General features: G+C 41.0%; 1 protein-coding gene across 1 annotated transcript in view; it reads left to right on the top strand.

Moving 5' to 3' along the window:
• Positions 1-22,506, top strand: part of NFATC1 (nuclear factor of activated T cells 1) — a 144,257-nt gene that overhangs the window by 9,020 nt on the left and 112,731 nt on the right. Inside the window, exons 2-3 of the mRNA XM_074943147.1 lie at positions 3,038-4,139; positions 17,193-17,352. Of these exons, the coding sequence (XP_074799248.1) occupies positions 3,038-4,139; positions 17,193-17,352 (1,262 nt within the window). The remainder of the gene's footprint in view (positions 1-3,037; positions 4,140-17,192; positions 17,353-22,506) is intronic.

The following is a 22,506-nucleotide window of genomic DNA, read 5'->3' on the forward strand; positions in this document are numbered from 1 at the left end:
GACATGTGACAATTAACTTGTGGTGCTTAAAAGGTATGTTTCTCAAAAGTCTCCTTGCCGATGCATTTCACCAAGACTTACTAGCTAGGTGGTGGTATTATTATATATGCCCTTTTTGTTGCATTATGGGAGGAGTCTTTCAACTAATTGATGAGTATGTTTTCTGACCACAGAAGAAAATTATTCCCATGGATATCATTTATTTATTAATAATTATGTATTAATAATATAGTACTGTCTAGGGGCCACAATTGAGATCAAGGCCTCATTTTGCTAGGTGCTGTACAAATGCAGAGTCAGAGATGGTCCCTTCCCAAAGAACTTACACTCTAAATAGACAAGACAGATAAAGATGGGAGGGGAAACAGAGGCACAGAATGGCAAAGTGATTTGCCCAAGGTTGCACAGCAGGTCAGTGGCAGAGCTGGGACTAGAACATAGGTGTCCTGAGTCTCAGTTCATTGCCTGCCAGCACTGGACCATGCTGCCTTTCATTAGATCCAAATCTATTTACAAATCACTCCCTGTCATTCAGATTATGGGTTGGTGTAGTATGAAATAACCTATTCTTAGGCATGAAATAAGGATTATTTTAAATAATGCAGGTTAACTAGATTTATTAATAATACTGAGGAAATATTTGAGCCTTATCAGCTGCATGCTGCTAGGAAGAAAGAAGAGGACGACAAAAGTAAATACCCATGTGAATGGTGACACTGGCCAGTTTTTTGTGGGTTCTTTTTAATAGCATTTTTCTTAAGATATCTCCTCTCTTCACAGTGTTTGGTAAAAGTGACAAACTAGAATATATTCTGAATAGTCCTGTTTCATCTGTAACATGTTCTAGTATAATGTAATGAACCTCTCTTGGTAAATAGCCAGTTTCCTAAGGCTAAGTAGAAAGTGATTCAAATAGGTGTTGAACACATTAATGGTGCCTGACAGGATATAAATCAGTATAAACATCTCAGAGTTACTATCAAATAGCTAAAATGTATGTATTTTATATAAATATAGTCTTTCTCTGAATCATTGACATTAAGAAATCTGAACACTGTGTAGCTGGCTAATGGCATCAAATTGAGTAGGGTTGATAAAGAAAAGGAATGGAGTAAGCTCCTGCACTGGTGCAACAAGCTCAGAAGCTCATTTGCATATTCAGTGCTGTTGAGGATTGGGTCATGTTGGGAATAACAGCTGTGGAAATTAACAAAGCTTTTCCGGATCTCAGCATGCAAGGTAAGGCATGATCACTGCCTGGGGTGTTTGCCTCTGGAGAGGGAAGGAAACAAATACTGTGTGTGAAAGGGCTCCTATTGTAGGGAAGCCTTACTTCTTTAATACTATCATTCAGGAATGAAGAAGGTATCTCTTCCGTAATAAAATCCTTAAAAGGTTGGTGAACATTAGAGCTAGTTAGAGTTTTAATTCAGGGAATTAAACTGAAAGCAAAGGATCATCTGAACTCAAAATGCAGGGGCTATTTTAGGAAGGCTTTGTTTTCTTTTCCCAGTATGGGGCCAGATAGTGTGTAAGGGTACTGGCCTGCAGGAGGGGTGATCCAGAGCTGCCTCAACTCCAAAAGGAGCTCGGAAAGACACTGGCGAGTTGTGCCCACAGCATCGCCTCTTAATAGGGTGGAGAATGCATTGCCTTTGGTGGCCAGCTAGCTCTGCTGTCTTGTGTGAAGGGGAAGGCTAAGGCTGCAGCCCCACAAGGGCACTAGCACGGAGCAGTATGGCAGGTATCCCTAGTTCCTGCACAGAGATATTGTGGGTGAGAGAGAGGCTGTGTGCAACCTTACCTCATTTCTTCCCTCCAAGTCCCAATCCAAAGTACACCATGTGAGAGCAAGTACAATGTAGCCCTTTATAGTCTGATAGACAGAGGTCCCTGATTTTTAAAGGCATTTAGGCATTATGTGCCTTAGGCCCCAATTTTTAAAGGTATTTAGGCATTGCGGCACTCAGCATTACAGCATCTAACTGATTTAGGAGTCTAAATGTCATTTGCAAAAGGGATTTAAGCATTTGGGATAGCCTAATCAATGGGGTCTTGGCTAGTAAATCTCTAAATTCCTCTTGTAAATTACGTTTAGCTCCTAAATCAGTTAGGTGTTGTAACACTGAGCGCCGCAATGCCTAAATACCTTTAAAAATTGGGACCTAAGGCACATGAAGTTCAGGTGACTCACTAATGGTCATTCAGTAAGCCAAATGGAACTGATTCAAATTGAATTGTTTGGTGATCTCTGACTCTCCTAGATTTCTGCACCAACTGTGTAACTGTGCCAGCATTTAATAATGTGTGTTGTAATGAATGTTATAAAATTGATAAAATACAGGTAAAGAGAGAGAACGCAGTCAGTGCTTAAACAATAAGAGGATTATTGGATATTATTTATTAATGGAATTCCAGTGTATTTCATCACCATGTGAATCCTTTACCTGGTCTCTGCTGGCTTGTCCCAGAAACCAGAGTAGGCCAATAGACTTGTTCTGTTCCAAAATCCAGTTGTTAATTGGAACGAGTTGGAAACGTACCATAGTGGAACTTCCAGTTGTATGTGATTTCAGTGCAATGTATTTGATCATGTTGTTCATATTATATTCTCTCCACCCTGTTTTTTTTTTAACTATTATTTTTCTCTTTGGGGACCATGGCTCACTTACACGAAGTGCAAGTTTCTGTCTGCAGTACCACTGCAGTCTTTCAGCTCTGTGGTTTGAAGGCAGAATTCTGCTTTTAAGGTTTGTATCTAAGACTATTCAGAAGACTATTCTGTATCTTGGAGATACAGAAACTCAGTTTCCTCAGAGATGATTTGCCTTGTTGTGCCACCAAAATACCAACATTTTCAAAAGTACCAGCCTCCAGTATTTGAACTACTTTGCATGTCTGTGTTATAGATTGCTCAGGAATGCCAGTGTTTTCATGTGATAATCGCATCATGCTCCACTAAGACTCAGTAGGCTAGTAGGTTAGTATATATGTGCAACACACCTCATGTCATTCATTTTTATTTTATTTTTTTCAGAACACTATAATTATGCATCTTCAAATATAAATGCCGGTTTGCCTCTAAATGTGGCACATTCCTCATTGTCAGCTCCATGTCATGGCCTTCAGACATCCAATCCCGTCATTTCAATTGTCCCATCAACAAATCATCCTTCTGGATATGGAGGACACATTGATAGTGGGGCCTCTGGATATTATCTGTCTCCAAATGTCAGACCTAATGGAGCTCCAGCATTAGAAAGCCCCAGAATTGAGATAACTTCTTATCCGGGAATGCATCATAATAACAACCAGTTTTTCCATGACGCTGAGGTTGAGGAAGCCATCCCAAATGCTAAGCGATCACCTTCTACTGCCACTTTGAATTTACCAAACATTGAGGCTTACAGAGACCCATCTTGCTTGAGTCCAGCAAGTAGCTTGTCTTCCAGAAGTTGCAATTCTGAAGCTTCTTCCTATGAATCCAATTATTCTTATCCTTATACTTCGCCCCAGACATCTCCATGGCAGTCCCCATGTGTGTCTCCTAAGACCACTGACACTGAGGAAGGATATCAACGCAGTATGGTAGCCTGTACTTTACTTAATTCACCAAGACATTCTCCATCTACATCTCCCAGAACAAGCATTACAGAGGAAAACTGGCTAAGTGCTCGCAACTCAAGACCATCTTCTCCCTGTAACAAAAGAAAATACAGCCTGAATGGTAGGCAGACCTCTTACTCACCACACCACTCTCCGACACCTTCTCCTCAGAGTTCTCCTCGGGTTAGTGTAACTGATGATACATGGCTTGGGAACACTAACCAGTATACCAGTTCTGCTATAGTTGCAGCTATCAATGCCCTTACCACTGACAGCACAATAGACATGAATGATGGGATTCCTATTAAATCTAGGAAGACTGCAATAGATCATACCCCATCCATGATTCTCAAGACTGAACCAAGTGGTGAGGATCACGGGACCATATCACCAACTGCTGATTTATCACCAGAAGAGTTTTCCGGGTTTCAGCACATCAGGAAAGGAAACTTCTGTGATCAGTACCTTTCTGTGCCACAGCATCCATACCAATGGGCCAAACCAAAGTCTCTGTGTCCTACATCATACATGAGGTAAGGTTTCCTGAATCTATGAAGAAATTCTAATAACATTTTTATATGTACTTTTTCTCCTTTTCCTGTTCAGCTGTCCTTTTCCAAACACAGTTCCTCCCACACTTCCACTTGTAAATATTTAACTGCTCTATTTTGCCATTTCATAATACTACATCTTTGGTGTATGGAGTGACCCTCATGAAAACACTGAGTGGTAAAAAATGCAGTTCTAAGAGTCACCCATCTTGGGGTTAAATTGGCAAGACAATATTCTTTTCCCAGGAGACTTGAACCCCATTCCTGGCAGTCTAGAGACAAGGAATACAGGTACATTCAGAACCGTGGCTCTGTCAGTCAGTAGGACAACATGGTGCTGCTACGCCATTGGATTTACTTAATTAGTTCAACATTTCATTTTTTTCCCCTCATAAAATAATGGCATGTCCCACAGGTGTGCCTGCTAATGGGGCTCTTCCAGGGCTCTTTCCATGTTGGCTTTTTATTCAGGGCATAAAAACACAACATGACTTGGTTATTTTACGCAGGACAATACCTTTATACACTATGCTCCCTTCATCTGAAAGCTACATATGCCTTCCTTTGCGTGGAAGGACAAAGCTTTTTTCTGACAAGCTTTGTTCTTTCAATTATTTTAAAAAAAAATCTCCATTGCAACTCGTAACACACAATCGATCCTGTCCCATTTATTTATCACACAGTAACACTGTATTGTCAGCAAAGGAAAAGCCAAATAATATTCAGAATTTTAAAGAGTAATAACCATGTCCTGTCCTCATGTACAGTGTTTCATTCTTAAGTCTTCCTAGAAAAAGAATGAACACAGAGGGTGATGCTCCTTGGGATAATGCTGTAGGAGATAAGTTTGGTTTTCAAACAGTTCAAATGCTAGTCTAAGACCTCTAATTCTGATCATAAAAGTCAGTGAAGTTGCAGGCACAACAAGCTACGTACCCTGATGAAAGTTAAACTGTGTTTTTAAAAGCGAAGAGAAAAGGTGGATAGGTAGGGAAAACCCCTGTCCCCACCACCCTCTTCTCTCCCCACTTCACAGTTTGTTTAATGTGGCATCTTCCTATCAGTGGCTATCTTCAAAAGCCAACTAAGCCAATTGTGGCACCTTATATCACAACAAACAGTACTGTGCCTCTTCAGCCTCAAACCCAGTCCTCCTCCTTCTCCTTTGTAGGTAGAATGATCTCAAGCATCTGTCTGAGTTCTCTTTAGCAGCTCAATCCTGTACAGTGCTGATCAATTGCTGGGAGAGGCTAAGCACTCTCCGTTCCAATGAAGTTGCTGGGTAGTGAATGCTCAGTACCTTCCAGGATTGGGCCCTTGGTTTGTATAGCACCAGAGAAATCCCTTAGGGCCTTCTTACATATTTAAAAAGGCTTTTGTGTTCTCCCTCCAAAGATATAAACTAGTCTAAATTCATTGAAAGAGGCAGGCTTCTTTTTGTTCAAAATTTCAAGGGAAATAATATGACAATTTGACAAAAAAAAAATCTTTCAGTTACAGAGAGCCTCTCTTCACGTTTTATTATATACAACCAGAATGCACACAACATTCCTATGCGCTAATACAAACAAAAAAGGTGAAATGTACAAAACTGAGCGTCCATATGCTGTGTATTTAACATTTTTTCCACTGTTTTGGTCTTGTGTAAAATATGTTTCCTGGTTTGCAATATGTTTCCATGTGATCTCATTAACTTGTGCTCCAGGGCAGCTGGATGCTACCGTAGAAATGAGATTTTAAGTTATTTCACCAATCAAATACACTGACCAAGCTTCCTTCCACAAAAAATACCTCTCGTTTTATGTATATGAAAGAGTGCTGGGCAATTGAACACAGACGTCAACAGGATCACAGACTACGCAATAGAAATTGTTATTTTAAATCTTTCCAAAAAGACTGGATAAGAATTTGTCACAACAGGTCTGGATTTTTTTCCTGTTATTTTACACATCTGTTCTATTTCAAATGCTGGGATTGTGGGGTTAGGTTCCAACAAACAACACACATTCCAAAATCCACTCTGTAATAAGGATTTTTAGATAACCATATTTAATAAACCTCCTGGATCTCTTCCTGAATATGTATTATAATTTAAATGAAAAGAAAGAAATCCAGTGATTTTCCAAATCACTCTTTCTTTACTTTTCTTAACCCCTAATGTATTAGTTTTCTTCAACCAGACCATCTGCCAGTACTAAGGGCCACATCCCTCTAGATTTATCTACAGAGGTCCTTAGACAATAAAGGAAACTATTTTTTTGAATTGTTGCTAAAATTGGTGACACTTTTTCACTTATTGTAATTAAAACTAGTCCAGGGTTTGGGGGGCAGGAGGGGAAGGGAGTAGAGAGAGAAAGAAGGAATAGATAAGTGGCTAGAATAATTCCTACCTCAAATGAGGCTTGCCTTATTCTCTAGTCCTTGTGTACCTAACACTTCTATTAATTTCAGTATTGGTTCAAAGCATGCATAAGGATTGCAGGATTGGGCCAATTTAGACTCTGATCCTGATTCTGAGTTTAATGGCAAAACTCCCATTGACTTCAATGGGAGCAGGATTGGTTGGATGCTTAGACCCCAATCCTACATTGGGATCTGTTAGCATGAACCCTTATGCTCACACAGAGACCTGCTGAAGCCCCTGGAACTCTGCATGTGTGTTGTGGATCCCAATGCAGAATTGTATGTATCTGCATACAGTCCCATTCAAGGCATGTGGCATTAGAAGATGTTGATGAGTTGAGTCTGCCCCATGGCTCTTTCTGCAGGATCAGGACCTTGGCCTTTAATCTTGTATGCTGAGCTGTAGGATGTAGAACATGTTTATAAGGGAAACAGATATTTACAAGATACAAGTTCACTGATATAAGCTGAGTGATAGCAATGCGAACAATTTTGCTTGCAGCAAAATAGAATATTTGCTATCTAAAGTTCTCCATTTATGTAGGAAAATATTCTAAAGGTAAATTATTATATGGAGGGTAAAGAAGAAAGGAGGGAAGATAGAATATTATGAAGATCACTTCTTAATTTTTATTCCAGGATCTTTGTTATTAGGATGGCTAGTGCTTATCTCACTTTTATTACATTCGTGATTTATCTGTAGACTCCATAAGACAAAGCAAGTGTAAAAATGTGACTCAGGCATCCTCTTGAATTGTACCTGTCTCAACAATCTATAGAACGGATCATCTTCCATTTGTAATTCCTCTTCAAGAATAAATGCAGAATATAATGAAAAGGAAACACCTTGTCAGCCATTTATTTTGGAAACAGATATTTTTCTGTATTTATCAAGCAATCTCTATATAAAGTTACATCTCTCTATATGTACCTTACATACTTTCTTAAAATGTTTTTGGGCTAATGTGCACGAAGGATGATAAGTTCAAAATCAAACTAGAAATACTAAATTTTATTTCACTTTTAATCTTAGGCATAGATAAAGACAATATTGTGACCAAACAGTGTTTAGGATTTTTTTTTTACAAAGGTTTAGAAAATAGGCTTTAAAATAATTATTTGCATGTCCAAAAATTCTCTTTATAGTGTCAAAAACAACCGGCATCTCACTCCACAAAAATTCCAGATTTCTGAAAACCTTATGTGGGGTGTGTGTTTCTGTATGTTGAACTTATAGATCTGTATGTCTGGACTATATAACATTTGAAATTTCCTAGAGACTTGTCCATTGAAAAGCAACAGCATCCTTTTGTATATCATGCTTATTTTATTACATGAATCCAAAAAGTGTGATGGCCTGATGGCCCGTAACATTCGTGTTTGCATTAATTATAGGGCAGTATAGTATTGCTAGGTTCATTGGTCATGCATGGTATGTATGAGGTGTACCACATGAAAAGGAGCTTCCAGGAACTGAATGTCAGTTTCAGGTGGGCTCATAAAAGCTCCCTACTATGTTTTTTTGTATGGCTTGTTTTTTCTAAAAGTTGAAAGCTAACTTTTTAGCTGCAGTCTCAGTTTTTCAGCCTTAAAAATATACATACACGTACTTGTGCCCACAGAAAACCATGTTCATATATTTTTACACATGGAATCTGTAATTTACAAACACAAATTGGGTGGCTGGGTACCCGTCTACCTGAGTGGCAAACACACATTTGGTCTTTGTGCATATGTACATTTTGTTATGGAATTGGTGTTAGATTCTTCAACCTCCAGTTTTGCAAACCCCCAAGTGTTCAAAAATCACAAATCAGTGCCCCCCCCCCCCCCCCCCCGTCCTCACCAAATTTTACAGTGATCTATTTGGGATTCTTTTTCTTTACCTTCCCCTTTTCTCCTTCTTGCAGTCAGGCAGAACTGAAGCTGTTATGCGTAGGGGAGTGCATGGGCTGCTTCATCGGAAAGTATTGCAACTCAAGGGGTCACAGAGTTGGGAAGGCCATGGCTCCATCCCATAAAGATGAGCCAGCAGAGCTGTCCCATGGGGGTTAGTAAGTAACACTCAACAATGCGGTGTAGCAGTGGGCACACTGTCTGTGTGTGCCTGAAGTATCTCCAGCTATGCATCCTACTCCCTATAGCAAAGCATTTGCAGGACTGGTATCAGTTCTCATATACCCACATGTTATATCTGTTGTTTAGGTAAAGTTGATTGCTACGGTATCCTGTGGGGCTGAGGTACTGAGCTTGTTAGATTGTTGTAGTAGGGTGCTGAGGGCTACCCTGGGGCAGTGGCTTAGTTAAACTGAACTCTTCTCTCCCATTGTTTTGGGATGTGTCCAAGCTCCCATGTGAGATCTTTATTCATGGCCTTTGTTTTGATTTTTTTTTTTATGGCTAGTTTTAGCATAGTATAATATTAAATTCAGAGCAGTGAGGGAGGCCTCCAATTTTTAACTGTGCTGTTTTTATGAAATATTTCTTTGCTGTGTCCATGCTCTTATCTGAAAAATCAATAAGAATAAATTTTTGTCTATGCCAATACATTTTGAAGTATAGATTATAGGATGCTCAAATTCATAAGGATTGCCCCTGAGCATCATCATAATAATTTACATTTCTATACCACCTTTCATCATGAAGAATCCCAAAGTACTTTAGGAACTAGAAACAGGAGTCACTTGCTTCACATACCAAGGAAATGCAGCCACTTCTGTAGCGGAACATAGCATCTGTTTTAACAGCCCTCGGCTGCATTGCTCAACTGTGTAGGACAGGAAGTGAGAAAAATCTATGCAAATAAACCTGCAGGGGGAATATACAGTAAATATATTTCTCATATTGCAAGCACTTCAGGACTGTGACTGTGTCTTCACATGTGCTTTTACAGACACTAATCCTATGAAACGTCCATCTTCATTATCTCTGAGCTCTATTCTAATATAAATATTATTAATAACAATTATAATAGGTAGGCCAAGTGTAACTAGTTACCACATTGGAATCTAGCTAGGGCATTGGTACTAACTTCCCTGTTCTTGCAAAAAAGTATCATGAGATCTTTAATAATCACCAGCAGTCAGGACCTTCCTTTTAAACTATAGGTAAGGCTGAACTGCTGTTTTAAGGCTAAATATTGTTGTTCTTAGGGTAAAGATGAGATGTAAATTGGTAATTAAAAAAAAAAAGAATTATCATGAAACTAAAGCTTACCATAGAAACTGGCATTAAGAAAGAAAAAACTTTCTCTTGGCATGATATCAGAGATCTTTCCTAAACGTTATTAACTACTCACAACCCAAAATGTGGGAATGCTAAAGTGCCTTTTTATTCATTTTTATAAGCCACCTTCCCTTCCCCACTCTCACATCCATCCTTGCCCTAAACATTGGAAAGGTGCAACTGAGAATTAGGCCAGCTGGACAGATTTAGGGCCTGAGCTCTCAAACACTTATGCATTTGAATAAATCTACTCATGCAATTAGTCCTACTGAGTTCAGTTCCAGCCATGTCCCCTATGCCAGGGGCTCGGAGCAGGGCCAGTGCAGAGCCTTCACACCAGCTCTTCAGTGGTTAGGAAGACATTTTGCACTGGGGATATTCTCAGGGGTTGTTTCCACCCACTTTAGGGCCTCATTACACTACCAGAGTGATAAGGAAGGGCTTAAGAGGGCCTGATTCTCAGTCACCCTGTCTTTGTACTTACGCATTGGAACACACATAAGGCTTGATTCTCCAATAAACCATTTTTACACTGTTGTAACACCATTAACTTCCATGGATTACTCTTGATTTACAGTGATATACAGGAAGTGAGATCAGAATTAGGCCTAATGTAAGATCAGTCACAGTGCTGAGATCCTTAAATATGACAGGGTCAGTTAAAGGGTAAAATCTGCAAAAGTTTATGAGCATAAGCTCCTTTTTGAAAAGTGATGTAGGTATTTAGAAACCTGCATCCCATTGACTTTCAGTAAGACTTAGGCTTCTAAATGCCTGTCATTTTTGAAAATGCAGCTTAGGCCCAGAAATCACTTAGGAATCTGTGAAAATTTTACCCAAGATCTTTTTTATTTCAACTGACATGGTAACATACTGCTTAATATATTCTTTGTCTGCTAATCTAAATTTTTTCTATTAAAGACAGAGGTCAGTCAGACTGGCTAATCTGTGATTGATTTAATCACATGCTTTATCTGGATAGGTGAACTAAATCACTATTCATCAATCTTGTAGCCGGACTTATGTCCCACTGAGTTAAGGTGATCCAGTTTTTTTTAAAATTTAACTGACTTGAAAAAAGCAGGCCTGCTTATGGCTTTTAGATGGATCACAGCTGGATTTATCATGTCACAGGAGAAAACTTTTATTCTTGAAAATGAGAATCTGGTGTGAACAAGTCCATGGAGCTATACCAGTTTACACCAGCTGAGGATCTGTCCTGGTGTTCTTTTCTCCACTACAATGAGGGCTTCACCAGCTTGTATAGTTGAGCTCTCCCAAATTGATAGGGATCTTTTCAGCACTCAGATTAATTTTTTAACACTAAAATATTTGCTCCATGATTTTTTTCCTTTAACCATATTATGCTGCAGGAAATTAAGTGCATGATGAAGATAACCTAAAATAGGAAATAGCTCTGACAGCCACAGCCCATGAAACTGTTAAAATCATCACTCTGCTTCCTTTATCAGGAAAACTATCATTAATTGTCAATTTATTATCAGTCAGGATTCACAGTGGAATTTTGATGATAGGAAGCTAACAGCAAACCAGATTTTTATGACCAGTGTTACATTGGAATCAGTAACTTTCCTTTTTAGTTTAATGCTATTACAATTTTAGGTGCTAATTTAAAGATTTTAAACAAAGAAAAAAATCAGAGGAGGTCAGGTTATTTTCCAGTCAGTTTCATATCATTTATTATTATTATTACTCTTTTTGCACTTGAGGACTCTAAGATTTGTTCTGGTAGTTGGATTAGTGCTTTTTTTATTTAGTGGTAAAATGTCTTAATCCAATAGAGGCCATGTCCTCAGAAAAAGAGAGAAAAGATCCGTCAAATATGAACATACCTAAAACCAGAAACATCTGTTTAAATATGTGTGCTGATCATCAGCAGGAGATATGCAGGTGTTTTGCTCTGGTCTTTGTTATTTATTGTTGCAGTCAAATAGAGCTTCTCCAGAAAGTTTTCCAGGAATCTTTCAGGCAGAAGTATATCCAGAATGCAATATGTACACAATGGTGGTCTTAAACACTTGCCAGCTGCCTTTCAATAACTAAGGGCCAGGTTCTGCTTGTGTGAATGCACAGTGCTGGGGGAGGGCATAAAAGACCCTATCATCCTTCCCCATTTTGTCGCCTGCATAAGAACCAGACAGAATTGCAGTCCTTGTGCTTGGGTGAGCTGCACTGCTCTTAATGCTTCAGGGGTACACAGCACCCCTAAGGGTGGTAAGCAGGCCATGGTCCTGCTGCTCTCTTGCATCATTTAAGGTGCTGGCTAGCCATGCTGGGAGTAGTAAGCCAGCATCCCATAAAGAGGTGTAGTAGCAGCATGTTCCCCTTCCACACTGAGGAGTTCCAGTAGGCACTCTGCAACTCTGCCACCCAGTGCTCTGCCAGGGCAGGGTAGCTCCAGCCCAACCCTTACTGTGGGCTGTGCCTGAAGGTATTGTTGCGCCCAAAAGACTTCATCTTGCCCTCGTTGTATTCAGTAGCAAACCTCCCATTGGCTTTGGTGGTGCAGGATCCAACCATAAGCATTAGCAGAGAAATAACTTCAATAGCTACAGTTTTCAAGATACATCCTATAGTAAGTCTAAAAAAAGTACAAGAGAATCTTCGATACCTAGATAACCATGTTTGTGCAGCACCTAGCACCGTAGAGCCCTGGCCCATGACTGGGGCTTCTAGGTGCTATTGCAATATAAATAATTTAACGATAAATTTATCTTAAGGAAAACTGGAAAATTAAGGGCAACTATAATACTGTAGGTATGTAGTATGTGTATGTGTATATATGATATAAATTACTCAAAAAAAGATGTTTAAAGAACATTATTAAGATTGCAAAGTCAAGCATGCAAGTTAGGATATGCCAGATTTAAGGTTTCCTGTGCAAATATTGAAAAAACAGAAATGTCCACAGTGTGGCATCATATTGGCATCAGCAGGAGGGTAGGACCCTTTAGTTACACTACACTGATCTCTGCCACTTGGGCTAACGAAGTAACTGATAGTAGTAGATTATCATCCGCTATGTGGACCAGCACTAGTGGGAGATGAGACACACCCTTTGCCAGATAATTTCACAGATATTTGCTTACAGCAGGGGACTCCTGAGACTCTGGAATCTTGGGTTTCATTTCAGGCTCTGGAGGGGTGTGTGCCCTCGTGTGTGTAGGCGTGGCTTGACTTGAGTAATTAGACATGGGTGAGGCTTACTTTCTTGGGAGACAGGATTATGGAGGTAAATGGATCAGCACAGACTCTTCTGCCCATTTCTCACAACCTTGTCTTCTTCTGCCTTAAATCTGTCTGAGTTCTGTCTCTCTCCCCCCACGGCCCTTCCCCGGCTCCTTATCCCAATTCCCATTTTCTTTGCCTAATCCCAGTCTCCATTCCTCAGGCTTCTCCTCTAAGTCCCAGTCTCCTTGCCCAGCCAGTCCTAATCTCCCCTCCAGGGATCTCAGTCTGACCCAATCAGTATCCTCCCCTGCTCCTTATCCCAGGCTTTTCCCATCCATGCCAGTGCCAGTCTCACCACTCCTTGTCCCAATCTACTCCTTTCCCTCCCTCCACTTTGTCTCTTGACTGCTTTGCATTTGATTCAGGCAGCTTCCTCTTCCCTGTGCTGGAACCCAGGCAGCTTGGAGGGTCATTGAGAGGACAGAAGAGATGGGCTCCCTGCTCTCAGTTCCTGTACCCCTCCCCTCTTGGGTCTGTAGCCACCTTTGAGCCTGTAGACCAGTGCTGGAGCATGTTTAGCCACTCTGTGGGGATGGTGCATGCACAGTCCAGATGCAGGAGGGAGCTATGAGGGAATGGAGTATGCTCAGTTGCTCTGTGGGGATGACATATGCATTCTGGTCAGCACTGGGAGTGTGAGGGTATGTCTATACAACAAAGAAAAACCTCAAGCTGGCCCATGCCAGCTGACATGGGCTTGCAGGGTTTAGGCTGCGGGGCTGTTTCATTGCTGTGTAGACATCTGGGCTTGGGCTGGAGCCTGGGATCTAGGAACCTGTAGGGTGGGAAGGTCTATAAGACTATAACAGGGTTCAAAAAAGAACTAGATAAATTCATGGAGGATAGGTCCATCAATGGCTATTAGCCAGGATGGGCAGGGATGGTGTCCCTAGCCTCTGTTTGCCAGAAGCTGGGAATGGGCAACTGGGGATGGATCACTTGGTGATTACCTGTTCTGTTCATTCCCTCTGGGGCACCTGGCATTGGCCACTGTTGGAAGACCGGATACTGGGCTAGATGAACCCAGTATGGCAGTTCTTATGTTGAGCATGCCCAGTGACAATGGAATCTTTGGAGATTTTAGCTATTAAACTAATAAGTCTCTTCTGAAGTGTGATTTTTTTTTTGAAAGTCTATAACTTGGCCGTTCCTGCTCCAAAGCATGGTGATGTTAAAGCTTTTCAAAGTAAAGGTCACCAAAAATGTGTAATGTGCAAACCAGCATTTTTCCCATAGCTTAATTCTCAGAAATGGCTGAATCATTTTGATGATGACATTTTCCAAAAAACTCAGTCTGAGGAGACACCCAGCCTGGAAAATTTCAGCCTAAATGGTTAACATTTGGCAAAGTTAAAATCAACTGAAAATAAGGTGTTATAATGGGAAGTGTTGGGCAATACGGTGCTAGCAGCACTGCCTATAATTACATACATGTGCTCCCTGTTACAAATTAAACATGCTGGTAAAAAGGTACTGAATAAAAATTAAAAAACAATTAGCTTTTGTAGCATATCTAGACTAAGGGCCCAGTCCTGGAAAGCCTTGTGACTGGGCTTACCTTTATGTGTTGAGTCAATGGGACTATTCACAGTGGCTAAAGTAAGCAAATGTATGTCTGCAAAGTGTCAGGGTCTAAATAACAGACAAGGGGAGGAGGATATTGGGCTTCTGTCTGTCCAGGGGTTTTAGTGGTGAGACAAACTATAAGAGTCTTGACTGGTTTGTGGAGTCACCAGAACTCTGAGATGTAATTTTCTGCCTCAGATTGGAAAGGTGCTTGCTTGTACACTACGTGCATCCAATAGGGAACCTCTCTTGTGCCTGTGGCCTCCTTTAAGACAACTCATTTCTATGAAAGAAGGTGATTTGAAAAGAAGGAAAATGCATTGCATGCCCCTAGCATAAAGTCCTCACAGTTTTAATTCCTTAAGCTATTATATTGAAAAGATTTTTTTTAAAATGGTTTGTTCTCACCTTTGAGGATGCCGTGGAGCTGTGTTCATGTCAAAGGCCTCCAGCTGACTAAGCAAGCAGCAGAGCCTGACAGGGTTGTTTAGGGCAGTGGTTCTCAAAGCCGGTCTGCCACTTGTTCAGGGAAAGCCCCTGGCGCGCCGGACAGGTTTGTTTACCTGCCGCGTCCGCAGGTTCGGCCAATCGCAGCTCCCGCTGGCCACGGTTTGCCGCTCCACGCCAATGGGGGATGCGGGAAGCGGCGCAGGCCAAGTGACATACTGGCCGCCCTTCCTGCAGCCCCCATTGGCCTGGAGCGGCGAACCATGGCCAGTGGGAGCCGCAATCGGCTGAATCTGCGGACACGGCAGGTAAACAAACCGGACCGGTGCGCTGACGGCTTTCCCTGAACAAGCGGCGGACCGGCTTTGAGAACCACCGGTAGGGGATGCTCATAGTTAACTGGTGTAATGTCATTCCTGTGTATTTCCTCTCATTTATAGCTTTGCTTTGAGTATCTTGGAATGTATGGAACACTATCTGTGTTATAATATTTTAAATTACTGGTACACATCTGATCATTCATCATTGGCTTGTCTCTGCTGTATGACCATCTCAGCATGTCTTTTTGTATAATAAGCCAACCGTAGACAAAGGGTATCTCTGGTGGATCATCTAATGCAAGTGTCAGAACTTCAAACTGTCCCATTCACAGCACTGGTTCGCTCTCCTCAAATCCTGGCTGTAGCATAAGAACAGCTATACTGGGTCAGACCAAGGTCCATTTAGCCCAGTATCCTGTCTTCCAACAATGGCATTGTAGTGGTCAGAGCAGGGGACTGGCTAATTCCAAATGACACTCCTTCATACAGAGACCAGGGGGGGTGAGGTAATATCTTTTATTGGACCAACTTCTGTTGGTGAGAGACACAAGCTCTTGAGCTTACACACAGCTCTTCTTTAGGTCACTCCTTCTTATATGAACTTGGGCAAGTTAGCCTCTCTCTGTCTTGGCTTTCGCATCTGTACAATGGAGGTAAGTGCTTCTGTAAATCAAATTGAGATTCTCATCTAGGGCTTGATCCTGCTCCTGTTCAAGTTAATGGAAAAACTTCTGCTGACTTGTATGGTGCATGATCAAGCCCAGATATGGTAAGGCACTATATAATTGCAAAATATAACATGTAACTGTCTATTTTAAATATGTTGTACTATTTGAATAGCTGAAGGTATATTTGAAGGTCATTCTATTAAGAGACTTTACCAATTCCAGGGTTTTGAAAGCTTATGCAGTTAACCTAAAACCTATTATTTCTATCAGAAGGCTGTGGCTTGCTTTAATTTTAAGACCAATAAAGTTACAGCAAGCCTGAGCCTATCAAACACAGTTATAACCAATGGTTTTATTTTCTGACATAAACAGTACCCTGCTTTCAGTAATGCTCTCTCCTGACATTATTTTAAAGTGAGGTTCTCTGAAAGTGGCTCTGTAAAACCTGCAGCTTCTTATTATTGTATTCAGTCATATCTGATTGTTTAGTGACAATAATATGTCTTTATTATTTTTACTTCTGTTATAATTGCAGAGTCAGTATAGAACTGGGAGACCGAGTTGGATTCTATTTTGGCTTGTATATCACCATCAATGTAATTCTTAATTAAGTTCTGCTTGAAGATCTACGTTGTTGATGAAATATCAGCCAGAAAGAACCCTGCTTAATTTTGGGAATCCAACACGAGTTTTCAGGCTTGGAAGTTGAGGGGGGGGAATATTTTTTTCTTGTAAACGAAGCACAGTTGATCTAGTCAGTGAGATACATTACATGTAGAACTTCCATGATGCCAAGTTAATAGTCATTTTCAGACTAGAACTACTCTTTAAATTCCTTTGTATCCACCTTTGTCCTTTGATTCAACGATCAATACATTAAAGCGTTTTTAAACCATGCTTAGAAAATTTTCCATTTTGTTTACAAATCCGATAGCATCTGGCCTATAAATTATGCTTTACTCATAAATCTTCATAAAATAACCATTGCCTTTTAAATTACTTATGTCATGACATCCATACTGATGAAATTTTAAATGTAAGATGGTGAAGGATGAACTGCTAAACATGGTCTCTAAAGTAATAGAACCAGATTCTTGTGGTCTGTGATAGTCTACTTGATATTAATATTTAATACACTTTCTCTTCCATTATAGCCCATCCCTGCCTGCCCTTGATTGGCAGTTGCCATCTCACTCAGGACCTTATGAACTTCGGATTGAAGAGCAGCCCAAATCCCATCACAGAGCTCATTATGAGACGGAGGGGAGTCGAGGGGCTGTGAAGGCATCTGCTGGGGGACATCCTGTTGTGCAGGTATTGATATTTGTAATGGCAAGGATGTTTGTTTATCCTGGCATACTGGGGCTAGCACCCCTTTTCTTTGCCAAAATAAAAAGTGCCAAGAGATCTTTAATGACGACAAGCAGCATCATACATACCTTTAACTCCATAGACTGGCTGTAGAAAAACAAGGCCTCTGTATATGATTGTTTTCTTCTTTTCTTCCTACTGTTGCATCATATTGAATAAGAAGATACAAATAAATGTGTATCTTATATCTGCGCACTAATTCCCAGCTTAACAAATATTTGGTTAGAATTTAAATATAGTGGGCCTGTTTCTGCTGCCAGATTACACCTATGCAGTTCACATTGAAGTCAGCTGGGTAAATTCCTCAGGTTATTATTATTATTGGGTCCAGCTGTAGCTGTGAATGCTTATTGAAGGGCAGAATTGGATCCAGTATCATGGAAATGTGTAACTAAATTGGAGATAGCAATGAAGTAGAAAATGAAGAACTATTTTAGTTCACGTATCCTGGTTAGATCCTTATCCAAAACTCCAATCACCATTGTATATATCTGAGCTCCTAATGTAGTATCCTGGGTTCTACTAAACTTTTTAGTTTCTATATCTTCAGTATTTAAGTAAGTAGTGTCATAAACTGAATCCTCCTTGTTTTACTCATGTGAGTAATCTCATTCATTTTAATGGGACTTCTCTCAGTAACAAGACGAGCGAGATTAAGCCCTCATAATATTTTGCTGAGTTGCACTGAGAACTAATGGAACCTGCAGGGGGTTCCTCTTTCATAGACATTTTTTAAATTATGGTGCATTTTGCTACACAGAATGACAATAAGCAGGGTTTCTTCTAGTAAGAAATGTTTAAAGGATTAGATAAGCGAATCTCCTTCCTTCCCTCCCCCTGCTCCGCCCCCAAACACATTTTAAAGTATAGTAGATTCTCAGAGTTACGAACAACCTCTGTTCCCGAGGTGTTCATAACTCTGAAATGTTCGTGACCATGAACAAAATGTTATGCTTGTTCTTTCAAAAGTTTACCACTGAACATTGACTTACTACAGCTTTGAAACTTTACTATGTAGAAGAAAAATGCTGCTTTTAACCATCTTAATTTAAATGAAACAAGCACAAAAACAGTTTATTAACCTTGTCAAATCTTTTTTTAAAACTTTCCCTTTTTTTTTTTAGTAGTTTACGTTTAACACAGTACAGTACTGTATTTGCCCTTCCCCCCTGTCTGCTGCTGTCTGATTGCATACTTCCAGTTCTAGTGTGTGGTTGATCAATCAGTTCATAACTCTGATGTTTGTAACTCTGAGGTTCTATTGTATCAGGGCAGTTCTGTTTGTGTTTTAATTCTACCTGTAGTGAATTCTGCTTATAAAGGCTCACACCTTATTCCCCTTACTCTCACGATAAAGTGTCCCACTGAAGTCTGCTAATGTGAGTAAGGCCAGTAGGGTTTGGATCAATACAGAAAATGATTGCCTTGAAGCTACAAAGTTTGTTCTGGGAGTAACATCCTTTCAAAAGACGAGCTGTATTGCTGGATGGATTCAGATCATGTAAAGTCTGTGCACACAAAGTCAGTATGTGTTTATCTGCTTCAGAATCTGTGATCTATCACATTATTTGAAGGAATTATGCAAGCTCGAAATGATACTCAGTGAGGAATGCTGTATATATTTAGTGAGATATCTAAGGAGAGAGTGAGTGAGAGTCTGCAGAGTCATAGTTTGTTGTTTCTTTCTGCCAAAAGTCATTGGTGACATGGGATTATGGGAGAGACCTGCTGAAAGACGAAGAATTTTAGCTGAACATTTGTGAATGGTCTTAAAGTGAGATGTGTGGCAGAACACTTGATGACAATGAATACCTACTCTATTAGCTGCTTGATGCAGGGAAATGTAGATGGGAAGCATCAATTCACAGTGGCCAACTTGACATTTAAAAATTTCCAACTCGCGTAGTGGAAACACTGAATACACTGCCAACATTTAATTGGGCTACATGTGTCCAGGCACTTCCCCTATAATCTCTTGCTCCAGTATGCAGGGAATGAAGTATGCTGCCTCTGAATAGAGAGGACAGCAGGAAGGAAGGAAGGGGAAAACAAAGGGGGCAGACATGTGGCAAAGAAAGGAAGAGGAAAGAATTTATCAAGGAGTAAGTACCCAGCTTGATCTGTTGGTTTGATAAAGATGAATCTATTTTTCAATCCTTCTGTTAGCATAGGGAGATTAAGCACTATGCCCCTCTCACCACAACCCCACATTTCCAAAGGGGACTGTGGCAGAGTGCAGGGAGTTAACAGGCAAGCCTGCACTCTGATCACTCTGTCACCCATTAGTTCCCCCAGGAAAAGCTGATTGGGGTAATTCAAGATAATTAGCTGGTGAGCTAACAAGCCAATTAGCTCATCAGCTCAAAACTGATAGAGAGACACAGGAAGGCAGTGCCGGGGAGAGAAAGGAACAGGGCTAGTTGAGCACAGCCTCACAGAAGCCTTGGGGAAGGGAGACCTCTGCTCCTCTCAGGTCCTGAGGTGAGGGCTGGAAGCATAGGGGATGTTGTAAATAGGCTGTTGCACAAGATTGCAAGGGTATTGGTGGAGGAAACTCAAATAACTGGCACAGTGGAGACACAGGCACTAGAAGGCAGGAGTAGATTGCCCCAGCCATATGGACAGAGAAAAGTTTCCCCAGATTAACCCTCTCTTCATCCATCCCAACTTTTGCAGTGTCATCCACTCAGGAATATGATGAGCCTTAGCTTACCTGGCTTAGACCAGACTTGTTTCTTTGTTTGGATTTTTTAAAAGTAAACTATATAAAAGGAGAGAGAATTTAGAACGCCCGAGCATGAGAAGTGAGAGCATTGATTTCTTCAGTAAGGCCCTCTGAGGAAGGGGATTGTCTGATGAGCTGTTTTCAGAGTAACAGCCGTGTTAGTCTGTATTCGCAAAAAGAAAAGGAGTACTTGTGGCACCTTAGAGACTAACGAATTTATTTGAGCATAAGCTTTCGTGAGCTACAGCTCACTTCATGATGAGCTGGTGACAGACCAGAGCTGCAAAGTTCAGATCTGAATCCGTGCTTTTCCGGAGTGCAGGGGTGTTTTGATCTGGGGTTTTGGTGCAGGTTTTTCACTCTGATACAGTTTAGCGTTTTTGATTGTGTTATGTTATTAAAATCCATTATGAAATTCTGCTGACCTCCACTGCTTCCTCTGTATGCTTTGCTTACTATTTTCGTGCTCTGGTAGCTGCATTTATCTGTTGCTGTTACTTTTGGAGGGTTCATTTTAAACTTTTTAAAAAATATTCCCTTCCCTTTCCTTCAGCAACACAGAGGAGAAAATGCACTAGAAAAGACCCAAAGATGCTTCCCCCACACACTGGAGACATTTGCAGGGTGTGTTAGGCCACCGAGGAAGAAGAGCCAGAGAGCAACTGCTGTGTGTGGCATGGTCCTCAAATACAGGAGGTTAAACTCTGTGGCTAATTGCCCTGGAGGTTACTCTTCTCTAGCCAGCCAGTGTTTAACTCTTTTCCAGTCCGCATTAGCTCCCTCCCCACAGTATTCACTCCTCCTGGAGGAGAGGAAACTGCTCAGCTGCAGTTGGGAGCCAACGGCTCTTGAGGGAAACATGCTCACTGTCAGGAGAGAGTGTGGAAGGAGGGCAGGCTCCCCTCATAGAGGTGACGGGCTCTGCAGGGTGTGAGCCTAATTTTCCCATGGATCCTCTGGCTCCTTGAGGCAGGTGAAATTCATCCATGCTGCAGAGGGCTGCACCATTTAAACCTTACATTGGGGCTACATGATGGGAATACAGGCAAAGCTGCTGCACAATAGGTGCTTACCCCACTCCCACTGCATGCCGTGGACGTGGTCACCACCATTTTTATTATCAAGCAAGAGCCATGTTTACACTGGTCTACTTTCCCCCAACACCAAATCAAGTGGTATAGAAGGGCTGTAGCTGCTATTCCGTGCCACAGGGTGTAGTCCTGGGCCTTGACTCCAAGACTGGAGGGTACTGTTCACCTCCCAGCCCCCTTGCATCATCCACATAGAGTCTGATTATTAGGAATTCCTGCAGGTAGGATGGATTTCCCCCACGTTGATGGCTGCACCTTCCTCTATGCATTTACTTATGATGATTTTTTTTCTTTTGCATTTAAAATTGCATATAGCAATGCTCACCTACCGGCGTTCCTAATGCAGTGTTCCACTTCTGCATATTTGAGCTCTACCTGCTTGGGTGTGGAGCTGCCACGGCAGCCCGGAGCTATCATCAGTCTTGATTTCTAAATGTTGGGAGAGCAGGATGAGCTGACACACCCAGCAAGCTAATAATGCTTCAGAACTGGCAAATCCAGCGTGCTGGTTAGTCAGTGGTGATAAGGTAATGGTTGGCAAGGGTTTTTATAGTTTGGCTCATAGAAATATGCTACTAGTCATAATTGCCTTCAGTGTTTAATAGGTGGTATTCTCCCCTCTGAGTCAGTACTGAATCAATGCCCCAGCCAGTGATGGGGGCATATGGTGCTGCTGGAGAGGCCATATTTCAGATGAGGTTGAAAATTGAGAACCTGACCACTTGAGAAGCAAAATCCAGGCCCTGAACACTCATGGTTGTTAATGATAATGTTGCACTTTTTGCAAGAGTTAAGGTATTAACCCTGGAGTTTCCAGAGAAGTAATTTATGATGGGCATTATAGAAAACCCTAAGACAAATTCATTAGATAGTTCTGGCCAAATTCCAGCTGGGGTGAATTGACTTCAATGGAGTTACACCAACAATGAATCTGACACATTCGGTGCGTCTAAAAACTTCTCCCACTTAGAGATATTTCTCATTCTTCATTCTAAACATGATTGTCTAGTGTTGTATAAAATGGCTGCTGCATTCTACCTGGATGTGGCTGCATTTCATCTGCAGGTCAGTAATCTAATGGATATTGCTTGTGTAGCACTTTGAAGGGAGGAAAGCTATTTGTAAGGTATATAGTCATGGGGAGGAAAGGCCCTAGATTATAAATGTAAGGTATTTGTAAGGTATATAGTTATTCTAATTAATAACTCCTCTTTAGTGAAAGAAAAGTATTTTGGCTGCTTCTGATGGCATTTTTACAACCAGGGTGCGATGTATCTATGA

The sequence above is a fragment of the Natator depressus genome, chromosome 2 (assembly GCF_965152275.1).
Source record: "Natator depressus isolate rNatDep1 chromosome 2, rNatDep2.hap1, whole genome shotgun sequence".
Classification (NCBI taxonomy): domain Eukaryota; kingdom Metazoa; phylum Chordata; order Testudines; family Cheloniidae; genus Natator; species Natator depressus.